We start from the raw sequence: 24,258 nt of genomic DNA, 5'->3' as shown, positions 1-24,258 counted from the left end.
AGCAGTTTGGATCCAACACATTTAAGAAAATCCCAAGGACAAAAATGTCAGCTAAGAGATGCAATATCATCATAAAGCCTGGCTAATTTTGGATATGAAAAATAAAATCTGATGGAATTACCAGACCATTTCCTTTTGCTTTTTTTTTTTTCCATCCAAAAGCAAAGTAATTTTTCAACCATCATTTCACTCTAGGTTTGCTTTTCACTTTCCATCTCAAAATCAAAATGCACACTTGGTGGTTCTCAGTAAATTCATCAACATCAGTAACAGATTTGGCAGTAACAATATAGAAAATAGGACAAATATGTATGGGTTTAAGCATGAGGGAGGTAAATAAGCAAAATAATGATAATGCATACCACGGTTATAGTCATCGCCATCGTCTAACCAAACACACAGAATGAAAATAGGAATCCCCAGAACGTGACACTAGAGCACAATGCCAAGATACAATCACTGTTAAGTCTGAGCATGACAAAGAAACAGATGGTCATGACCTCTTCTGCAGGGAGGAAAAAAAAAGAATAATGATACAAGACACTTAATAGCGAAATTGTTCATGACTGCTGAGATTCTTGGAAGAAAAACAAAATGAAGCTGCTACAGTAATGAGATAAAAAAAAAAAAATACATGTCTATGTTTGCCAGCCACATTGCAGAATTGATCAGTCACCTGTCGTTTTCCGCTTAACACAGGAGAGATGAGTTGGTCTAGTATATTTGATAGCAGGTTTTAAAATGAATTTCCTGGAGGGAGAGTGGGCCTGAACTTCTGTTTTTTTAGCAAGTTCAGCCTTCTTATAAACTGCTATGAATAAGAAAACACAAAAAGCACACCATCAGGAAAAAATAAACACTTGGAGCAAACCCGAACGAAATTTCATCAATAATTAGTTACCACTGTTAGGCAGTTTCTTCTACTAACAAGTAATAATGAATTACTTCAAAAACATTTTTAAAGAAGTGATTGTTAAATGAACCTTTTTTCCTTCTCACTTCATCTCTGGAGACTGTGCTAGGTTCCTTTTTAGCTATTTTTCTTTCAGGAGTGGAAATTCTGCCTCTCCCGGTTTTAAAAGGCTTTTCTTTTCTATGTTTCTCAAGAGATGGTCTCCGAGCTTCCTTGTCAGCTTTCTCCTCTTTAGGAATAGTTTCTAACTGTTCTGTCATGATGCTCCTATCATCATCTGCGGATCAAAGCAAACCGTGACAACAACAACAACGAAAGCATTAGTAACAAATGTACAAAATTCTTCATCTCTTTAACAAAATGCAAAAACATAAGAGGGAAAGGTCATTTAAAAATGTTTAAAGTGAAAAAAAAAATTCCACTAGGTCACTGAATTTTATTTGGGAGTAGGAAATTTAAAAAAAATAAGGCACACCTTGAGTGTCCACCCAGAGGCTGTCAGCATCCATGATGGAGTCATCAATGGTGGTCTCGTCTTTGTAATCGTCATAGGTTTCTGTTTTATACTCTGAGAGTGCAACTTCTTCTCTCTCAGGGGAAGCTGGAGCCTCGGGGGAGCCATCCTTGGGTTCAGCCTGGGCTTCAGCTGCCTCTTCTACTTCAAGCTCTTCTTCGGCACGAGGGGACGGTCTCCTTTCTACCTCAGGCTGCTCCAGGGCTGCAAAACGCACGCTGTGGGACCCCGACTCCCCTTCGTCAGTTGTGGTTTGCACGACAGTGATGAAATCGTCCTCGATGGTTACAACGGACTCAATTACTCCTTTGTGTTCACCTGGGCAGGTCTCCACAAATTCCTCCCTGACACCTGGGACCCCTAGGTCGGTAATCTGAAGGGTGTCTGAGCGGAAGAGCAGTTTATCATATTCTCCCCGGGCTTCTATCTCTTCTTCCTCGCTTTGAGCCTCTGCTGGTTCAGCTCCAGTGGCTTCAGGCAATGGCTCTGTAACATCGGAGGGCGTGATAGATATATCTGGGGTCTCTTTGCTTTCTTCTTTTGGTAGCTGAATAAATTCCATCTGGACATCAGCTCTCTCATCTGCAGCTAAATCAGCCTCTGAAACAGCAGGTGCACAGGGGACTTCCACAGACAATTTGACAGCAATCTCATCTTGAATTAGAGAAGATTCTGGGGAAGTTTCCTTCTTGCCCTCATCAGCTTTCAAGGATTCCATGGTGAGGCTTTCATGCTCACCGCTGGACTCATAAGATTCTTCTTTGTCTACAGCCTCCTGGTGCACCAAGTCAGGCTTGGCTACCTTTTCCTTGACCTCTGTTTCACTAACTTTGGTTCCTTCTTTCACGTGGCCAGACTCAACACCCATAAAGGCATCTGCCTCCTGAGGTGCTGTGGAGGTGATGAGGTCCTGGGTAGCTTCAAGTTTAAGCTCTGCTGCCTTTCCAGCCTCTACATTTAGCCCTGAGGCCATCTGTCCAAAGTCACTGATTTTAACATCTAATGGACCCTGGTCAGCTTTCTTTGCAGCAAATTCCAGTTCTGGTTCGGCTTTTTTGGAGGGTTCTACCTCAGCAACCTCTGGCACTGAACTAAGACCTTTCTCTTCTTTCTCAGCCAGGAGAGGTGAGGCATCTTCTGATACTGTTGGTTCTTTGGCTGAAGCTTGCTCGTGGGTTACTGCTAATCCCAAAGGTTCCACTTTATCCTCAGCCTCTTCTGTTTCCTTGGCATGTTCTTTTGAATCAGCTTGCTCTTCACTTTTCTCTAGTACTGTATCCAGCTTATCGTTAGCTTTCCTCTCCTGATCAAACTCCTTACTCAGTCCTGATTTGTCACTAGAGATATGTGGGGCTGCTTCTTTCTCGGCACTGAACTCATCTTTGACTCTTCCGGCAGCAGCCAGTTTGACTTCAATCAAAGAAAGATCTGTGGCCAAATCTCTTCTCACTTTATCATCAGTGCCTTCATAAAAGGAACCACTCTCCCCAGATAAGTTCTCGGTGTCTTGAACAGGTGATGGGAGTGGGACTGTGTACTTATTGAAAACACAGTAGCCCAGATCTTCGAGCTGACTGTCAGTTTTAACAATGACATGGTTTTCATCAGTGACAGGGGGCAAGCCAGTGCTACTCTCCTCCACCACAGTCTCTGATGGGACGGATTTTCTCCTGGCAACCTCGGCATCCGCACTCACGGAAGCTAATCTCGACCTGGTGCCCGCTAGATCTAGCATTTCAGGCAGGTCAGGAGCCATGACAGTACCATTTTTGTAATAATCTTTGGCTAGGAAAGGTGACTCACATGTTGTCTCTACTTGAGTACTTTCCTCTCCAGTAGCTTTTTCTCCTTCTATCTGTTCTTTTTCTTCTTTGCCTTCTGTTGGGAAGCAAGGGGCCTTGTCCACTGCAGGTGTTGTGGCTGGAAGGTAATCATCTCCTTCGTCCATACTTCCACTAGTGTTGGTTAGAATATCAGAGGCCAGAGGAGAAAGATCATGGCCCCGGCCAAAGTTAAATCCGAGGGCTATAGAATCCAGGCAAGACATGGGCAAATTGATGGACATGCTTCTTTGTTCAATTGCAGACCTACCACCAAGTCCTAAACTCCTGCTTAGTGTCAAATCATCCTTATTCTTACTGTGGAGATCCCTTTTTTCCCCATACACTTTTGGATCAATAGTGAACATTCTTTCTTGAGGAGAACTGGGTTCTTCAGGTAAATCAGATGGATAACTCTGTGCGAGAGTGCTATACCCTGCTTCCTGTGCTGGAGCACTGGGTTGGGATTCTTTCTCTGCTGGAAGTCCCTTGTCGCCATTTTTATACATGGGAGATACGGTTTCAAAAGACTCTTGGGCACTTTCTCTTGTGTCACTTAGCTCATAGTAATCACTGCCTGGCTGAGTACTTTTTGTCACTTCTTCTTTCAAGGCAGATGTTTCAAAGTACTTGGACATTCCTGACTTATCTTCATAAAATGGCATGTCAAGCTCAGCTGAGGGTATAGCTCCAACTTCTTCAACCTTATTATCTTTGTCAGCAACTTTTTCTTCAAAAAGCTCCTGGGTGGCACTCTTTTCGCTTGGTGCAGCTGGCTCGATCATGACTTTTTCCAGTGTCTTAGAGGTCATGGCTAAATCGGTAACTGCTTGCTCCAAACTTATGGGGAATGAGTCCTGTTTTAATATATCTGTGGGAGGCTCCTGGCCTTTCTGTTCTTCTTTTGAGTAAGTGTGCTCTGTGGAAGGCTGAATTACACCAGTTTCTTCATCTGTCAATTTCAGGGGTTCACTCTCTTTTGGCATAGCTTCTTTTTCAGAAATGGTTGTTTTTTCTTCAAGTTTTAGGTGAGGTTCCTTTTCAGTAAGTATAGATTCTTGTCCACTGAGGATGGGAGTCTCTGTTATCTGCACACTCTCTTGCTGCGTTGCCCCTTTCTCTTCTCCTAAAACTTTCTCTGGGATGTGCTTTTCCACAATTGAAAGGTGAGAATCTTTGGGTGAGGTAATTGTCTCTGAAGCTGGTGCTTCTGCCATTTTGTCAGGTTGATCCTTATGGGGCTCTTCAACTTTAGAACTATCTTTGGCAGTCGCTGGGCTACCAGTTTCTTCCAGAGATTTTTTGTCGTCTGGCTGTAATAGGGCAGGGGCAAAGGGTGATGCTTCTGCAACAATTTCATTCTTCATGACATCTAGAGGAAGAGTAAAGCTTCCACCCTGAAAGGGACTTGGCATAGGAGAATCAAATTGTTTCCCTTCCCATTTTGGGATATCCTCAAGTACATCTTTTTCCTTCATGGGTGTTAGAGGGCCAGGAGATATTGGAGCAACTAAACCCCACTCGTCCTTTTTTGTTTCCATTGGCATTTGGATGAACCAGTCCTTTTGCTCTTTTGTAGCTGGGGGCTCTGCAGGAAGGCCAATATCAGGTACCATCAGGCTTGGTTCTGTCTTCTGTTTCATGTCTTCTAGGCTGGCACCAAGAGTATGGCCAAAGAGAGCAGGAGGTTCTTTTTCTTCTTCTGCGCCTTGCATGTCTTTTTTATCAGGGGAAATTTTAGTTGTCTCAGGCTGAGAAACTAAGGCAGCATGTTTAAGGTCTTCACCAGGCTTACTTTCTTTCTCAGATTCCTTTTCCTTCTTGTCTAATGGCTCGGTTGGAGAGGGAGTCAATTCCTGTTGATCATGGAACTCCATCTTCGAGGCTGTAAGTACACCTGAAGTAATTGGGTTGATTTTTAAACACATAATAGGCAAGTGCTTTCAGGCAGTAAGCTTAAAATTATATTTTGAAATGGCAAATGAATGGTAGGGAATAAAGAAAAACCATGAAACATGCAAGCATGCTACTCATTTAAAAATCAATATGAAAATGTCAGGACTGAGATACATGTGTACAACTGCTAAAATGAACTCCTATTGTGAATTAATGTATCCAGAAATTAATTGTAGTAAGAGTATATTCTGACTACTCTTTTTTTTTTCCTTTGTCTGTTTGGTTTCTCTAAATAGTATGTGATGTATATATACTGTAGTAGAAAAAAAATTTCATGTGCTTTCTACAAATAAATATTACAGATTAAAGAATATTGAATAAGTAATGTTAACAGTACAAAATAATCTATATACCAATCTAAATATGGAAAAGACTTGATTTCTACTGAACTTTTTCTTTTGTTTTCTCATTGCATTGGCATACCAGAGGCAGAAGGCCAATTACTTTATAATAATATGCATTAAATAATTTCAGTTAATTTGACCAACAAATGCCAGAGCCAATTTCAGGGGCATTGAAAGATTACTACCATAAATTTTTAAAAGTCATGAGATTAAATTTCAATAATACAAAGAAATAATTGCTATTGATTCTATATGATATGACCTAAATATTGACAAGTCAATTTCCACCACATATCAAAATTCTTAGGTCCTAATCCTTATTAAGTCTGTATGACAGAAGTAAGAAAATCTGAATTACAGTGTTAATACTGGGAAGTCACGCAGTAACCAAATTTTAAAAAGAGTCAACTATGAAAGTATATTTCTCCCCTTGTTCATGATCTTATTCCCTGGAACCTGGCCAACTGGTGATGCGCTGACCAGTACTGGCTTTAGAGATGCTTCACAGAAATTAAAAGACTCTTTTAAATTTTTATTTGTTCACCATTCCAAAAGACTTCCGAGTCTCATTTGTATTTTATGATCAAAATTATTTCATTGTGATCATCATGCTTAAATGCAATCATCTAGAAAAGATTTGGGGAAAAATAATAAAATTCAATCACCTCTCTTGGAGCAAGTGTATGGATCACTATTACCTTATATACGTGTGTGTTGTGTTGTCATAATAGAAAAGAAATAGTTGATGGACTTTCTAATCAAGGTTAGATGAAGGAAAACTCAAGAGACGTGATGATCAAAAGGGTTGGCTGCCATGAAAACGAAATGATATGAGAAGCATCAGCAAGAGCTTTTAAGGAAACCAAACCAGTATTCATCGAAGCACAAAAAAATAGAGCACACCGCGGTTGCAAACAAAAACGATTCCACCACTTAAGCCTGTATGTGCCAAAATCCAACTCTACGATTCGAAAGAAAAGCATATGAATTGCTGTCCCCCCCAAATAAAAATAAAAATATACATGTATTAGCAATGTGACTGGCAAACATTTGAGATGAGAGGGGGCGGAAAAAAGCTCACATAGCATCATCAGCCTGGCGGCAAAGCGTATTGTATCGTGGCAAAGTAAAACCAGGAATCAGCTGCAGCAGTGGAAAACCAAGCTGCCACACAGCGCCTGCACAAGCACACTCTCTGCTCATTAAGGCTAAAACAGCGGTCTTGGGATCACGAGAAGACCCAGCGATGGACCGGCATAGGAAAGGCATCAGGTTGGTAAGCTGCTGAAGAGACCATTTGCAACAAAACACATGCAAATCCTAAGAAAGACACACCTTCCCCGGCAGAGGAAGGGGTTTTTACTTCTGGAGACACCTCGGTGACCTCTTTTACACTTTTCTCCTGTGCGGCCCCGGCGGGGGCATTCTCTTCAGCAACTACTTGGGCCTCCGAACTAGACTCCACTTGGCCCTCACTGAGGCCCTTGGGTTGGTCTGAGGCCTTGGCAGCCCCACACTCTTTCTCAGGAAGAGTGGCAGGTTTCTCTTCCTCAGCCATTGGACTCTCTAGCGTTTCTTCTTCTTAGGGATGAAAAAGATGTTGACATCATGACCACAGAACAACACATGAAACAACAGAAAGATTACTCAAGGAACACTTTCAGCTCTATTCTATTGACCTCACGAGAACCTCTTTTACCATTTGAATGAGCAAATGAATATCCTAATGCAATGGACATTATATATTACTTAGAAAGTTATTGTGTATAATATGTTAATAATGATGCCTTTTAAAGTCTCAATAAAAGGCTCTTTATTTTAAAACTTGAGAGCTGAAAGGGTTTATTGCTCTATTACCCTTAGTGGAAATGGCAGTAAATTGCACACATGTGGAAAGCTTGGCTGGAAGTAAGAGATGGTGCTGCCGGATAACAGATGGTTGTGAAAAGATAGATGCACTGATGTGCTGAAACAAACCTTTAAATTTGTTAGACGTGCTGTTTTCTCCAATGCAGGAAGCCCCTACATGTGAATTTCTGATTATTTAAGACATACAAACTTCGCTAAAGATGTCTTTGGGAATAAAAAGCGTGGCCTCAAATAATATCCAATCAACTACCTTATTATCAGCTTTATTATGAAATCCATCAAAACCCTTTAAAATATAAGTTATTTAGTATTTTTAAGGCAGAAGTCAAACTCCATTTATTTTTACTTTCATTGCATATGATTGGAGAATGTAAAATTTTGCAAAGAGTTAGTAAAATATTTTGAAAAACAAGGTCCAGGTAAAATTAATTTCACTACTACTTAGAAATGTCTACTTCTGGGACACAACTGCCATCATATTATTCAAACCACTGAAATATCAATAATATAGTTCTTGTATAGTTCTCTTTGACACTGAATAAGAAAGAAAATGTGCATATTATCTATAAAGCCTCATTTCTGCAATTCAAAACAAAACCACCAAGGAAAGATAATTGAGTGGCAACAAAATTGCCAAACTACCCTCCCCAAAGATGTATATTACATGGAAAAATGTTAACAGTTAAAATGTAAAAAGCAAATTTATGAAGGCCATGAATTATCATGTTCATTTGTTTCTCATTTACACTTCAAATGCCAGTAAAATGAATCCCATTTTATTGCTTAGGAAATCAGAAATATATAAGCTGTATTACAGTCCTGCAAGTGAATGACTCTTATGAAATTCCTATGAAACAATTATACATTGTTTAAATGGCCTTGTGAGAAAGACTACAGATGGCAAAGAAAGAAATTTTTTGAGAAATATTAAAACCCTTAGAGGGGAAAAAAAGAGTACTACTTCTATTTCCTTGCATTTAGCACTCAGATACTTTCATTTTTGTAACTGAATTATGTCAGCAACATTTTAAATATTCAGACTTAATATGAAGGCACTTTTTATAATGCCACAGAATTAGAGATTTTGATTAAAGCTCAGAAACTTTTAATACAGTTGCTTTACTAATGTCAGCTGATTGGATAAAATCTAATCAATTTAATTTACGTGTTTTCCAAACCCATGTAGCTTTTTAATTTTCCATTTTCTCATTTTGTATAAATCACGTTTATTTCCACACCTGTTCTTTATTCAAAATTTTACATATTTTTCTCAAGTGTTTTAAATTCGCTTAGTTATATCCAATATGGATTATGTTTCTCCATCAGAGTGTCTGAGCCATTGGTGCTCTTTGTTTTGCTAAAGGACCCTTGAAGGGGTTTATAGCATGAATGTATTTGGTGAGCTATGAGCTAATTCCTCATTGCCTTGAAACTATATGCCCTTACATTAAATATTGTCCACACGAAAATACACTCTTCACTTAAGCATCAACTAAGCAAAAAAAAAAAAAAAAAAAAAAAAAAAATTTCCTTGTTAGAAGGAGGCCACCTCTTTTATCCTCATCAGAGCCAATCTTACACTAGGGTCTCCACTTTCATGAGGCTGGAATGGCAAAAGCTTTCAAGCTTTTCCTTCATTATAGCCCACTCCTACCAATTTGAACCAAGATTTAGGCACCTGGGGAAACTTCTATAGTTTTGGTAGATGATTAAGTGATTTTTGAGAAACAAATTCATTCCATAACCTTTATTCTACCCCAAACAGGTTGCTTCCTTTTAAAGAGCTATAATGTTAACATTGCACTAAAAAGAAGTCTATTCTATTCAAGTCTGGTCCTAGTAATAATATTAAGTATCTAAGAGGAAAAATTATATTAGGGGTCATCTTCTTTGGTTTGGATAAAATAATATATTTTTCCCTACTGATCTATCTGCAAGGGGCAGCAAGAAGTCATATTTTATTTGAACCTTTTTTTTTTTTTTTGCTTCCTTCTCAGAAGCAGTGATATAGAAAAAAGGATGTACTCACATGTCTCAAATAAGGCTTCTTATATGTAAGTTGTTGAGGCATCTGGATGGACATAAGCTATATAGGGACTTCACTTTCATATGGAAAAAACAGGATCTTACCCCTCCCTCCCCACATATGAAGGCACACTTAGTATGAAGCATGTGATCAAAGCTGCAGGCTGGGGAGGAGGAGCAAAAGGGGACCATGCTTGGTTCACCTTTCTCCTGGCCTAAGTGGGCCTCTGCACTCTGCGCTGGGACACTGGGGAGCACACTAGAGGTCCATTGTGAGCTGAACAAAGGATGCTCATAGTACTCCTCATCGGAATTGGAAGGGTCATCATCAGGCACAGATACTGAGATGGAGGGGGCTAGGAGTCTACGCCTCTCCCCACTGGTGGCAGGTTCGTGGCTGGGGAACCTGTGTAGAGGCCCCACTTGATCCTCAGCCCCTTCATCTACAAACAGATACACAGGAAGAAACTGCAGGGAGAACTGGACAAGACAAACACAAGATCAGACGAACCAGACAAACACCTGCACAAGGACACAAGGCCACGGAAGCAGCACAGCAGGATGGAGGGGAATTAGCAAGAACAAGCTGATGGAGGATGGGAGATAGCAAATGTTTCATGCTTCAGTAGCCACTGAATTTAAACTATCCCTTAAGTAATCTTGCCACTGATCTAAAGGAATCAAATGCTCTGACACTCCCACTGCACAATAGAAATTAATCTTTACATCCCCCTCAAATAAGTCAAAATAACCACAGAAACACTGGAACAGAAACGAAGCATTCTAAAACAAATGCATTTGTTAGAAGAAATTCTTTCAAGTACATACATTTTTCTTATGCTTTTATCAATACATTTATAAGTTAAAAAAGAAGAAAATTATTCGGACCTAATGCCTGCACAGCTATGAGGGAGAAGAGGCCTGCTGAAGTACAATCTTAATTATCTAGTAGACTCACAGTGCTAGCATTTTGGTTAATTTAATTTTTAGTTAATGACTTCAACCAGAAAGTAATTTTTAATTTCAATCCTGTTAAGGAAAATCTACAATGCATTATTTTTCTTTCCTGTAAGGGGAACAGAGTCGGTGTAGCTTTTTCTTTGGACGCAAACTCCTAGGCATCCTTTTGAACCTTGATTCTCATTTGCCTGACTGTGAATGTACGTGGTTTTAAGACAGTACCTAGGAATATACACTTTTTTTCTTGTGGTCTACGTCTCTTCTAAAGGCTTCACAGATACAGTTGAGAATTTCTACAGAGTTGACTTCCCATTCATTGTGATTTTATTCTATGCAGTTTCACTTGCACTACTGGCTTCTTGCTGTTTCCTTATCTCAAAGCCCTAACTGCCTATTTCTCATTGAATTGCTAAAGGAACTGTTCTTATTTCTACTTTTTCCTGTGTCTTGGATTAGAAATCTGCATTATTATTTCCTTAGATACACAAGTGTAGGTCAGTCGGTTAGCTTAGCATTTGAACTCCTGAATATTTCAGTGAGCCTTAAGGATGATGGGAAAGAACAATATTTGGCTGCTGATGTGGTGCAGACACTACATCTCAGGCCTATATGGCAGGTTACTTAATTTGCTAATCACTATTTATTTACTTACACAGAAAAACACTTTTAAAAATTTGTAATTTTCAATGAGAACACAATTTGTAGCATGTATCTGTATAATTTTTACATCTTTCAAAACGTAAGTAGACAGAATTACAGCAATAATTTGAAAACATATTTTTAGGGCAACAACTTATTTGCAGCCAAATGAGTGCTGACAACTGGAAATGAACCTGAAATCATAAGGATACTAAAATAACATTTCGAAGAGCGAATACTTTTAATCTTTTGAACACATTATTTACTGATTGTTCCATGGAAATTGTTTCTGGATGAGTGCTCAGAACTCTCAGCCACAATGCTTATTATATCATGGGCTAGAAGAAACCTAAAATTATAGTAGATATTCTTAGTTTAACTCGGCACGATTTCTCAGCTGAGCAGACAACTGGCTGAAAGCTGGCCTACAACACAGGCTGAATCATAAGCCCTGGGCTTGTCACATGTCCTGGCCATTCATATTTCCTCTGGTAGACTCCTCATGGATGCAAGTCCCTCCTAAAACGTCTAATACCTTCAACTGACTATATAGACAACAGATGAGTGAAAATGGCATATTTGCCTTTCCACTTTTCAATATTTTCTGGGGAGTGGAGCAGACTACCAGTACAAAACTAAAGAATTTAAGGCTGAGACTGATTGTTTAAGGCAATACTCCTTGAACGGTTTAACCTTTTGAAGATTTTGGCATCCTCTTTCTTGTTGCTTGTTGCTCTTTTTGAAAGTGCCAAAATGTGAAAACAGGCCAGAGTCTTGCTTTAGATCTGTAACATTTCAAAGAAACAGTACCTTCTATTCTGAAAACTTTGAGTCATCAGAGAACAGCAAAAAACTTGAAGGGTTTTCCACTAAAGTAGTTTCTCTGTAGTGTATGTGTGGCCCTTAGCCAGGCAACTTCAAAAGGAATGTCTGGCAAAGCCCAGTACCCTCTGGGTACTATGGGCTGCTGCACTCCAAATCTCTGCTTAGGACCTATGAGCCTGCATCCATCTTCATTATAAGTCCCGGAGATGTGCCAGGGAAGTGATGCTTAGAGGATCATGCCTGGCTAGACCAAACAGTGCACCAGGTTCCAATGGCAGAGCTAGAAAATAGATCATCATTTGCTACCAAACTGTGTATGGCTGGGGGTCTGGGTTCATACTCAAATGGAGGTGGGATACATAATGATTATAAATAAATAAATTATAAATGAGTGAATTATAGATACAGAGTCATTATAAACGAATACATTATAAATAAACACATTATTTACTTGAGAGTGGTTTAAAAAAAAAAAAAAAAAAAAAGGGAAATCAGTCCAGTGGCTTGTAACCAAAAGACTCTCATTAGAAGATCACTTTGCTTTTATTGTCCCACGGTAAGAGCCTAGATAAGATACAGCTGTAGGGATGCAGTGAAGCCTTGTTGGTAGGGACTTAGATTTGGGTTTGAATTCTGGATAAGCCTCTTACTAGCTATGACATTCTGAGCAAGGGTGCAAGTGAATAGTAACTATCTGGGTGGGTTTCTTGGAGGATTAAACAGGAAGATACGTGAGGAAGTGCCAAGCCTCATGCTCATTTTTATATATGATAGCACCTCTGTCTTCAGTCTGTCAAAGTTGTCATGTACCTTTGCCCTTTCCTTTCATTTGATGCATCAAACCTAGGCTTTATGAAAAAAATGCATTCCTAACAGTTCTGCTCTTTAAGGTCAGGACTGCATGTCTCCTGTTACTGTGAGTATGTTTGCTGTTGAAGTTTCTGCTTTTACCACAAAATAGTCTATTTCATCGAAGAATGTGAAAGGACAGGGTAGCCTTATGAACCTTGGACTTTGACATGGCTCTTTTGCATAACTGCTAATCTTTCAAAATGAAGCTTACCTGGTTTCAGTGGAGAAACACATTTTCCCAAATTTACTTTCATCTAAACCTTTTCTTCTAAAAACGCATTTGAAAATTTATGGCGACCAAAGTTTGCCACACAAAATTCAGCCTTGGCATGACAGTCCCATTTGGTACAAATGAGCACTTTTTTGAGAGACCGAATCTCTTAGGGTATCAGTGACTCAGTGATTTTGCCTGCCCTGGTATCAGGCTTCTGCCCTATAGTCTGGGGAAGCTGGCTCGCTTAGATTGTTTTCCACCATCTCTAAGCCCTTGCCATTCTCCAAGCTCTACAAGCTTTTGATTGAGGATGCCTCATTTGGCTGATTGCGACCCCAGAATGATATGGGGGGAAACTGCTTCAGGTTAGCAACTACGGTGTGGCCACATCGCTGACACAGGAACACACCACCCCAGGGTTCTGCACCAAACCTAAGAGGGCAGAAATATTTCTGGTTCTGTTTTCAGATTTTTCCAGTGTTCTTGCTTGGGCTTTCAAGTTCTAACAGTTCAGTCCAAATGACAATGATTATGTTCAAAAAGAAAGAGGAGATTAATTTGAAAACATAACTATTACAGTATTGGTTCACAGTACCTGAGTTTCTTTTCTAAGTATGCTGTTTGTTTAATTTTTTCATCAAAATCCCTTTGTTTCTTAAAATAAGCACTTATTCTGGGAATTTAGACTCTATCAGTTATAATAAATGAATATTCATAAATGACAGTAATTAACATCTTGAAGTATTTTTAGTGGAAGCTTTCATGCTTCCCCTTCGGGAAAGTACAGCCTTTAAAATGTTTGATAATGAATAAAAAGAAGCATATCCTCCAAATCATTGAATTATGGCATTCACTGTGCCTTTAAAGTTGCTTTAAGGGTGTGTTGAGGAGGGTGAAAAAAAAAATCTCCTAGATGAAAAATCCACCTGTTTTCTTTCTACCCAATGTGCTATGAGCAATATATCAATGGAATTTTGGCTTGATCTTTGCAAACTGATTGGTTTGAAAAACTGAAAAGTCGAATCCTGTCTTGTGGCTTTCCACTAATTTTTTTTTCAGATAAAACAAAACAAAATAAGTTGTTATATGTACTTCGAGAGTGGTTCAAAATAAAAGAGAGGGTCTAGTTTGATTGCCTAGGTCAAAAGTTTTTCAAATATTTAAGGTGAGATGATTTCATGATCTTTGAAATGAATGAGGTGGAGTTTGTAAAATACATAAATTTTTCTATATAACTCAAAAATACGATTATCCTTTTAAAAACAAATCATTAAACCTTTGTATGGGTTAATGCTTTCTTTTGAAAAAAATGAAAATTCAATAAAGAGACATGTTTGGCTTGAAAAATGTTAAGAGTAAAATATCCTCAAATTACTTTCAGTGGGAAGTCAGCTGGCATTTTCCCCAAATATATGGAAATAGCTTGAGGAAAACAATCCTAAAATGTGAGGGGATGGTTACTCTGGAAAGTGACACCCAAGTTACCAAAGTGTGAAAGCAATTCTATATTTTATTTGTATTTTCATTATACCCATTGTACTGCTCTCCAGAAACAGACCGGATGAATCCATAGTTGGATGGGAGGACCTTACTGTCCTTTAGGCTCCAACTCCACCAGGAGAGTAAGAAAAATAAATTACTGTCCCCTGGTTGACTGTGGATCCACATCATACCCCTCTCTGGGTTAAGAGGATCCTCAGACACTGGAAAGGCTGTAAGTGGGGGGTTCAGAAATATGTTCAATGACCTGAGGGAAGTACAGCTTTCTACTGCCTTCAAAGTCAAATCCTGGTCCCTGAACCAAGATAGCCACGGCTCACAACCTCCTTCACTGCCCTACCCCTTTCTTACGTGCTAGCCCTGGGACTCCTGGAACACTTCATGTTCTTGCCCACCTGAGCACTCTTGCACACCCTGATCTTTCTGCCCAAACACCCCTTGCCTCCACCTTTGCTTGGCCAACACTTCTTTAGGCTTCTAAGATTAGCTCCCAGATTGTTCGTTCATCATCCAATAAAATAAGACTTTTCTTCTCTCTTAAAGCAACTTGTTCTTTTTCTTCCTAGTGCTAAGCTTATTTTTGGATTTCTGTTCATCAGATTGTGTGCTTCTTACAAGCAGGGATCAGGGCTGTTTTGTTCACTAGTGTATACCCAGAATTTGAAGACTTCAGGGAACATGATGGGTGCTCCATAGATGTGTACTGCATGAACAGATGGACATAAGGCCAAAAAGGATCTTTTTATGAATTAAAAGGTCAAATCGCATTTTCAGAAAATTAACTAATAATCAGTGGCTATAATGACGCTAATTATATGCACTGATTTTAGTCCCTAAATTTTCTTTTATTTCTTAGAGTAACTTAATTTAACATCATTTCAGTCAGTAATTTAACATCATTTAGTCAGTAAAATTAGAAAAGAGTCTCAATTTAAGAAAGGAAGGCCTTGCTAAAAAGAGCTTTATGTTTATAAATCCGTGGCAAAAACAAAGTATGTTTATTGACAGTTTATAGTTTAGTAACTTAGAATAATCTCTAGTTAGGGATTCAAAAGTTAAATCTAATTACAGATTATAAAGAGATAGTGAGTCCTTTGTGATGTTATTCAATTTTCAACACAAAATGATCTCTGAAAGGGACAACAAAAGGAAAAAAAATAAGTAAAGTAATAAATGAATAAAATGGAGAAGAATCAAAATTCTAATTTAAGTATATGAAACCTAAATTATATTGAAACAAAGGAGCTGTAGCTTTCCTCTGTCTTCTCCCGTAACTCTCAAACAACAGACGGAAGTTAACTGATCTAAGTCAGAGAACCAATAATAGTTTGCTTTCAAATGGTGCCTTTCATTTCAATTCTAAATGAATATTCTTCAAAGGCATCTCTCTGTTTTATCAATGAGAACTGAAAAGCTGACATGACATTCCATGTTGAGTAAATGCATAAATAGATTCATGGACAATAAGAGGTCTCAGCAGGAAAGAAGCCATGATCTGTTTCCAGTTCACTACTCTCAATATCAGATTCATTCACTGACTTCTTCATTATTCATTAATATTTATTGAGAGTTTGTTACGGGCCAGACCCTGGGGAAGCCTTTGGCAATACAATAGTGAGCAAAACAGAGACAGTTCCCTGCCAACCCTTCCATAAAAAAGTGTGGATTTCATCAATAAATTTATTTTTGTTCAGTCACTTATAAAATTAAATTGTATCTTCTCTGTCAAAACATTCTACACTAAGTAAACTGGTTCTCTGTAGTTATTTAAATTTAAACAGAGTTGTCTCTTCCCTTACCAAGCAGATTTTTCCCTTTTTTATTTTTTTTTTTGTCTTTTTAGGGCCACACCCGAGGCATATGGAGGTTCCCAGGAGGCTAGGGGTCGAATCGGAGCTGTAGCTGCCCGCCTACGCCAGAGCCACAGCAACACAGCGTCAGAGCCATGTCTGCGACCTACACAACAGCTCATGGCAATGCTGGATCCTTAACCCACTGAGTGAGGCCAGGGATCAAACCCGTGTCCTCATGGATGCTAATCAGGTTCGTTTCCACTGAGCCATGACGGGAACTCTGTATTTGTCTACTTTTGATACGGCATAGATAAATGATTATGCATTTAACTAAAGTCTTTGTTCTTCTTGACTATTTTATACAGACAGCTCCCAAGCTGGGTCACATGTGGATCCATACTCAAGCGTAGTGCTTAAAGACTGAGGTTTATTTACCCTTATTAGAAGACAAACCTCAAAGAGTCCAACAGAACTTACCTTCCTCCACTGGGACCGTCTGTTCCGAGGCTGGTGATGGGGGTGGAGAAGGAGGCAGGTTAGCTGTCTCTTCAGCTGCTAAAGATAAAACAATGGAAAAAACGAGACACAACAATTAATCCTATTAGGCCAGTAGATGTGTAGGCAGTTCTGCCATCCGTGAAAATGATTCTTTATGAAATTCAGGGAAAGACGCAAAGTCAGATGCACTTATTTTTGGTCCCATTACCTGATTCACATATTTTTGGAAACCTAAAAAAAAAAAGAGCATTTAATATTAAAAAAAATCATTTTGTCTTCTCCATAAAAATGGATTAGAGATGGCTGCTAAAAGCCTATCATTAGTCCCATTCATTTGTGTCTGTTTGTTCAATTAATAAAATATTTCATTCTGGTTCTAATCTACTAGTATTCACACAGGCAAGCATTTTACTTTGGATTTGGCTTGACTGGCTGAAAAATATTAGAGTCTCTCTTTGGTTGCCCTTCTTGATCTGGAAACTAATCACAGTTATTTTTGGCAATGCATGTTTTAAAACTGTATGTTTTAAACAACATTTTGTCTACTGAGTATAACGTCGAAACCCATCTTCCGTATGTACATTCAGAAAAGAAAAAGAAGCTGTCACAGCCTGAGGCAACCTTCAGATAGAAACATGTACTAGTGGGAGCTGAGAAACAGTCTGCTCTTGACACTAAACAAAAGAAGGACCAAAGAGAAAGGTGCTAAAAGATGGAATTCATTCACACTTAACTCCAAGTTTGCCTCTTCAAGACACTTACTTTCTTTGTGACCACTCATATGAAGGTAAGAGATTTTCAAAAAGAAAAATTTACCAGTCAGGGCCAGTGGTAAAATCTATCTTAAAGATCACGTGGATTTCAGTTTCATACAGCACTTAGTAGAGGCAGCTTTAGTGTGAGAGGCAATTTTTTAGGTCCTTTGCCCTGTGGGCTTCTAAGGTATATTTTAAAGTTTCAATTTTTTTTTTTTTTTAAAAAGGGAGCATTTCCTTTTTAAAAAGAAAGAAAAGTTGCCATTTGCAGCAATATGGATGGACTTGGAGGGCATTATGCTAAAAGTGAAGTCAGAGAAATACAAATACTATACAATATAACCCATATTTTGAATCTAAAAAATACAACAAACTAGTGAATATAACAAAAAAGAAGCAGGCTCACAGATATACAGAACAAACTAGTGGTTACTGGTGGGGAAGGGGTTGGGCTGTGAGAGGTACAAACTATTGGTTGTAAGAACCTTCAAGTATTGTACAACACAGGGAATATGCCAAATACTTTGTAATGATGATAAATGGAAAGCAGCCTTTAAAAATTGTATAGGGAGTTCCCGTTGTGGCGCAGTGGTTAACGAATCCGACTAGGAACCATGAGGTTGAGGGTTCGGTCCCTGCCCTTGCTCAGTGGGTTAACAATCCGGCATTGCCGTGAGCTGTGGTGTAGGTCGCAGACGTGGCTCGGATCCCGCGTTGCTGTGGCTCTGTCGTAGGCCAGTGGCTACAGCTCCGATTCGACCCCTAGCCTGGGAACCTCCATATGCCGCAGGAGCAGCCCAAAGAAATAGCAAAAAGACAAAAAAATAAAAAAAATAAAAATAAAATAAAAATAAAAATTGTATAAAAGATAAAAACAAATTTAAAAGCAAAGGGGCTTTCTTTTATTTCAAAGAAAAGAATTAAACTACTGAAAGAAGGTTAATGCTTTAGATAAGTTTTTCCCTCTCTGTTTTAGGAGGAAAATAAACCTCAATAATCAAAGAACATACACTGACTATAATGGAAGTATTTTTAATTATCTTTCTGGGAGAAGAGACATTTTTATTGTTTAATTTTTTAAGACAATGGAGTGCTAATTGGAAAATCAAATTTAAGGATATATTAGACTGTAAGAGAGAAAAAGAGATATGTATTATTTTTAGGCTTTAAAAACCATAACTTTCTATGAGTTAGTTATATCTATCTATGAAATAAACATAAATGTTGAATCTAAGAGGGTCTCCTTTTTTGTGTGTTTCTGCATGTGTACACATCTCCTTCAGCATCTAGCGACCTATCTTTCTATATATCTATTGATTGATGGCTCTATCGAGAGTAGGGGCAGCAAGTCTTTGGCTGAGGATGCTTTCCCTGGTGAGCACCATTACACGACCTGTTTGGCCCTTCAGGGCATTTGACATGTGGTGGAGGAGAGGGCAAATGCTATCTCATTGCCCTTAAATGAATCAAGCAAAGACCAGTACCATAGATGGGATACAACAATGCTGATGATTCTAACAATCTTTGGCTACAGGTTTTGTGAAGGTGTTCAGAGAGACTAGAAGACACTCTAGTACAGATAGTCATTAATCAAAGCACATCAAGGGAAACAATTATCTCTAATTAAAGCACTGGAACATTTTCCTTATGAGTGGGGGCCATGATATCAAAATGCACTGGCTTCATTTTTATAATAACTATTCTTAGTGGTCTGGAAATGAAAATTCAAGGGCAATTTTAGAGCAAAGTCTAATTATAAGTTTCTTGTCCTAAAGATGACCACAGTACCACAATGAGCCTGTTGAGAAAGGTGAAAATAGGTCCCATCCCACCCCAACAGAGGTGTTTGATGAATGTCACAAATAGGGATGAAGCAAGAGATATGGCCTATCTTTGAACATAAAGACTTGATCCTGTGGTCAGGGCACAGCAGCCACAGACCCTGACCCGAGGCTCTTTCGCATTTACCTAAAGGCAGAGCTGCAGGTTGGTCTTTATGCTGAGCTTCTTTCTCCTGTTCACCTTTCAGGACTGCTACAGCCTCCGCGGTGACTACTTGAACTATCCTTGCAGACACCTCCTCTGTAATAAATAGTAACAAAAGGAAACAAAATGATGAGCCATCCGAAACAGGTAGCAAAAAGGAAAAAATACTCAAACAACATAGTCGGTTAGATTTTCACTGTCTTTCCCCTGAAAGAGTGCAAGAGATTTTAAGTTGCAGATAAATTACACATACACAGATTAAAAAAAAAAGAGAGAGAGAGAGAGAGACAGAGACAGAGAGAGAGAAAATAAAAAGAATTGTTATTCTAGGATTGTGGGAGCTAAGCAAAAGGAACATAGAACAAAAGAAAAATAATTAACTTGTATAGCAGTTTATATTTTAAAAATGTTTACATACAAATAGTAACAATGCAGTATTTTGTACCTAGGGAAACAAATGCAAAGAGAAGAGAGGATGCAGTTTAGATTTAACTTAAAAAAACTGCTTTATAGTTTTCTTATAGTTTTATAGACAACCTTAAAATAGGCTTCTATGCTGATTTGCAGAAATACCATGATTTTATAACTGAAAGAAGATGCTTCAAAATGTGAATGTATGACTAAACAGCACTATTTGGGATCAGTTTGAACAAGAGAGCTTAAGAAAAACCTGGGAAGTTAAAATCTGAGTGAAACACAGGGAAATGATATAACAGATTATCTCTTTCTAAAGAGCTACAACTTTTCCAGATAGTGGATGTTTTAACGATCTTTAAGGTCATATAATATTCAACATAGTCAGGGCAACAGTTTCATTAAAACAACAACAACAACAACAACAACAAAAACACAGAGTGGGAGGGAGGTTCATTACTAAAATGATAAGTCTGTGAGAATGCCTGACAAATGGTTTTTGACCTGAAATGGCATCTACTTAATCATATCAGTGCTAACTTTATACAACCTGGTCATAAAAAATTCAGGAAATTATGTTCCACATATTATCAACCAAAAAGGAAAGAAACCTTGGAGATTAAAAATATTTTCTAAATTAGAAATGAATTCTATAGAATTTAACTTTTCATCATCTTTATATAAAGACATCTACCATTCTAGGCAATAAATCTACTTTACAGCCCTAAGAGAAATAAGCCACACTGGATAAAGGAATGGGTGGGATTTGTTCTTATAATTTTAATCAAGATTTTAGAATAAAAGAGTTCCCGTTATGGCTCAGCAGTAATGAGCCCGGCTCCAATCCATGAGGATTTGGATTTCATTCCTGGCCTTGCTCAGTGGGTTAAGGATCTGGGGTTGCTGTGAGCTGTGACGTAAGTTGAAGATGAGGTTGCAATCCTAAGTTTCTGTGGCTGTGGCATAGGCTGGCAGCTGCAGCTCTGATTCCACCCCTAGCCTAGGAACTTCCATATGCCCAGGTGTGGCCTTAAAAAAAAAAAAAAAGAAAAAATTTTAGAATAAAGATTTCATTAAAATGACGGTTTATTATTGGAATTTGCACAAGCACAGGGACATCACAAGTAGGCTGGGGACATTTGCCTGTTTTTTACCTGGCTGGTTCATTTAGACACAGCCTCCACTGGAAAGGCTTCCTCCCTCCATCCAGGATGGTAAAGACTACAGTGCTTAACACGTAGGCTTTTGGGTAAGCAATTCACTTGGACCAAATTTATCTGAACTTTAAAAGCTGGATTCCCAGATTGAATATATTTGCCTTTATATGTTTAATGCCCCAATTTTTAAAATAGCCACTTGACACTATAACCTATGTCTATAGTCTTAAGGAATGTACTATAAACACTCTTATTTAGAGCCAGTAGCAGTAAATGCAGGAGATGCAGTATTTTTAAAATACTATATGCTCATGATGTGCCAAACCCTTTGTTGAGGTGCTTGCCCACATCATTCCATTGCTTTATTTACTGTTATTACTCCCATCTTTCAGATGAGGAAACAGAGAACTAATAGGATTAGACCAGAAAAATCTTATAAATAGCATACTTATAATACCAATTTTCAAATAATTAAGATATTATAAAATGCCCTAGATACTAAAACTAAACTAAATGTGATTTAATATTTCTTTTATGTTTGAAGTATAATTTTAAGAGGCTGGAGTTCTAATTCAAACTTCAAATATCCAAAGAGTAGGTACTGATAGGCTACTAAAAATTATTTCTGAACAAGCTTTAATTTCTAAGCAAGGCTCCAGCAAACTCATTTTACATATTTATAATAAATACCAAGTCCTTTTCCTAAAGCACTTTTTTTTTTTTTTTTTTTTTTTTTTTTTTTTTTTTTTTTTTTTTTTTTTGTCTTTTGTCTTTTTCTTTTTAGGGCCGCACCCAAGGCATATGGAGGTTCCCAGGCTAGGGGTCTAATCAGAGCTGTTGCTGCTGGCCTACACCACAGCCACAGCAACGCGGGATCCGAGCAATATCTGCGACCTTCACCACAGCTCACTGCAATGCCAGATCCTTAACCCACCGAGGGAGGCCAGGGATCGAATCTGCAACCTCATGGTTTCTAGCCGGATTCGTTTCTGCTGCGCCACGACGGCAACTTCCAACATAAAGCATTTCTTTAGACAATACATTTTGCATCCTTAATTTAAACAAAGTAGGATCTTTTTTCAAATTGCAAAACATGTATGGAAAATTACAATATCAAAGAGTAATGATATAATTCATCCTTATAAGCATGCTTTATCCTATACAATTTAATTCATGGCTTCACACAATTTTAGAGCTAAAAGAGCTTTCAGAGAAGAATTTGCCTACATCCTCTCATTTTATAGATGAAGAAACAAAGGTTGGGTGTTCTTATGGGATTTGCTCTCAAATTCACACAGCTGATGGAGGCAGACTGAGATTAGAACCCAGGTCTCCTAACTATTACGATCTTTCTCCGAAGCAGAAGAACAATAGAAGGAATAATAGAAAAATACCCAGAAAATTCTCTAGCAGTCATATGTGAATGGCTAATGGAAATAGATGAACTCTTTTAAAGGTATGAACCAAGGAAACATACTCTCTGGAGTGCTTGTCTACTAATCTAACCTACACTAGTGTTCTTCTGGATTGTATTTTGAGACTATGAAACAAGTGATTGACCACAATGGAGCAATAATTATCTGTCTATTTATCTATCTCCCTACCTATTTACCTACATATTTTATAGATTATCTATAATAGATAATTTACCTCAAAAAGATGGCTATTTTATTTCTAAGAGACAGTACTATTTTATTAGCATTTTTCTTCCATTTTAGTGTTTGAGCAGAAGTTTTTATAGTTATTCCAGGTAAATAAATAACAAGAACAATCACTAAGGCATTGTAAACAGGAATACTAATTGCTATGCTATTCAGTGGGGAGGGCAGAGGAGGGGGAAGGGCTACAAGTTTTCATGAAGCCAGGGTGCTGGGTAGGGTTCTGAACAATCTCGGAAAGGGTGGTATCCCAACATGATATTTTCAATGGGAAAAAATACTGCAGAAAGGGCTCTTAGATGTCAACATTGCTTAATAATATTACAAAAAGGTTTTAGGTTGTGCAAATTGCCACTTGCATATATTAATTTTCAATGAACTCACTAGAGTGTTTTTTTTTTTAGCACTTTTAGCATCCAGGTGTTTTATGGAAAACTGGATATAATAGAGAGGTAGAGCGAGCATTGCAGAAATTGTGACATAAATAGAACCCACATGCCCTCTGGGTCATTCCTGCATCTCCCTGTTGGCACATATGCCAAATTTAGTATCTCCCTAGAGCACTTCGTAAATATACCTTGAATGGAACTGTGTTGGTACACAAGCCTTATCTCCCCTACTATGTAAAGTTTTCCAAATCAAGGGCCTTTTCTCTGTCATTGCTGAAATCCTTGAAGCTTCTCTCATTGATTGTCCCAGATTGGATGCTTAACACAATTGGTTGAAAGGATGAAATATTAACAAGACAGACTTATCCATGACATTTATAGAAATTCAGAAATAACCCATGCTTATTACTATATTTACTAACTTAACCCACAATTTATATCATATACTATATTCTTAAGATTTTGATGCCATTTTAGAATAGTATTTCTTAAATGCACGTCCCAGATTCTTCTGTATCTATGGATGAGTTTTCTCGGATCTGAGAGTAGTTTAACATAAATTAAATTTGCTTAAATTAGGAAAATAATCTAATAAAAAATAATACAAATCTACTGATTTATATGAATAACTTACAACTGAGCTATCCTACACTATTTAAGTCTTTCTGTTTAGGATTATATTTAGAATAATTTTGAAACCATGGAGAATTAGTTTATATGTTGTTGGCTAATGAGAACAGAGGTGAACCGAATATAGTAAAGGATGCCTTCACACAAGGTGGAGGCCAAATGACACCGTTATGGACTGTACAGACTTTCAAAATATTTTGAACAGAGACAAATAATGGGAAAATTGAACCATTACTTGTCTCCAGTCAGTATAGACATAGCCAACCTATATAAAAGGCACTGCATCAGCTGGCACCACATATCTTGTGCATGATAATTTAGTCTTAGCAAAACAATATTTTTAAATTTAGATGTGAAGTAGTAGGGCATATGAATTTTTTTGGTTTTGTTCTTTCAGAGACGATTAACTTATAAATGTGTTTCATAGTTGAATACACTGATTTTATATTTGTATTATTAAATTAAAATTAGTAAAAAAAATAATTTAGCCCAATCTTGGGAGAAGTGATCTGTTTTCTTCCCTCAAAAGAATGTAACAGATTATAAG

General features: G+C 38.0%; 1 protein-coding gene across 50 annotated transcripts in view; it reads right to left on the bottom strand.

Annotated features, from left to right (window-relative positions):
- The window catches only part of MAP2 (microtubule associated protein 2), a 306,355-nt gene that overhangs the window by 35,770 nt on the left and 246,327 nt on the right, over window positions 1-24,258 (bottom strand). For 16 of the 50 annotated variants that reach the window (XM_021075002.1, XM_021074986.1, XM_021074989.1 and 13 more), the window contains 6 exons: window positions 19,446-19,559; window positions 16,702-16,779; window positions 6,883-7,128; window positions 1,389-5,144; window positions 984-1,190; window positions 677-811 (listed from right to left, as the gene is read on the bottom strand). In XM_021075002.1, the coding sequence (XP_020930661.1) occupies window positions 677-811; window positions 984-1,190; window positions 1,389-5,144; window positions 6,883-7,128; window positions 16,702-16,779; window positions 19,446-19,559 (4,536 nt within the window). The remainder of the gene's footprint in view (window positions 1-676; window positions 812-983; window positions 1,191-1,388; window positions 5,145-6,882; window positions 7,129-16,701; window positions 16,780-19,445; window positions 19,560-24,258) is intronic. The other 34 variants (XM_021075011.1, XM_021075013.1, XM_021075014.1 and 31 more) reach the window with 10 other exon arrangements.

Source organism: Sus scrofa, chromosome 15 (genome assembly GCF_000003025.6).
Source record: "Sus scrofa isolate TJ Tabasco breed Duroc chromosome 15, Sscrofa11.1, whole genome shotgun sequence".
NCBI classification, from domain to species: Eukaryota; Metazoa; Chordata; class Mammalia; order Artiodactyla; family Suidae; genus Sus; species Sus scrofa.
This window is presented reverse-complemented; position numbering and strand designations above follow the sequence as displayed.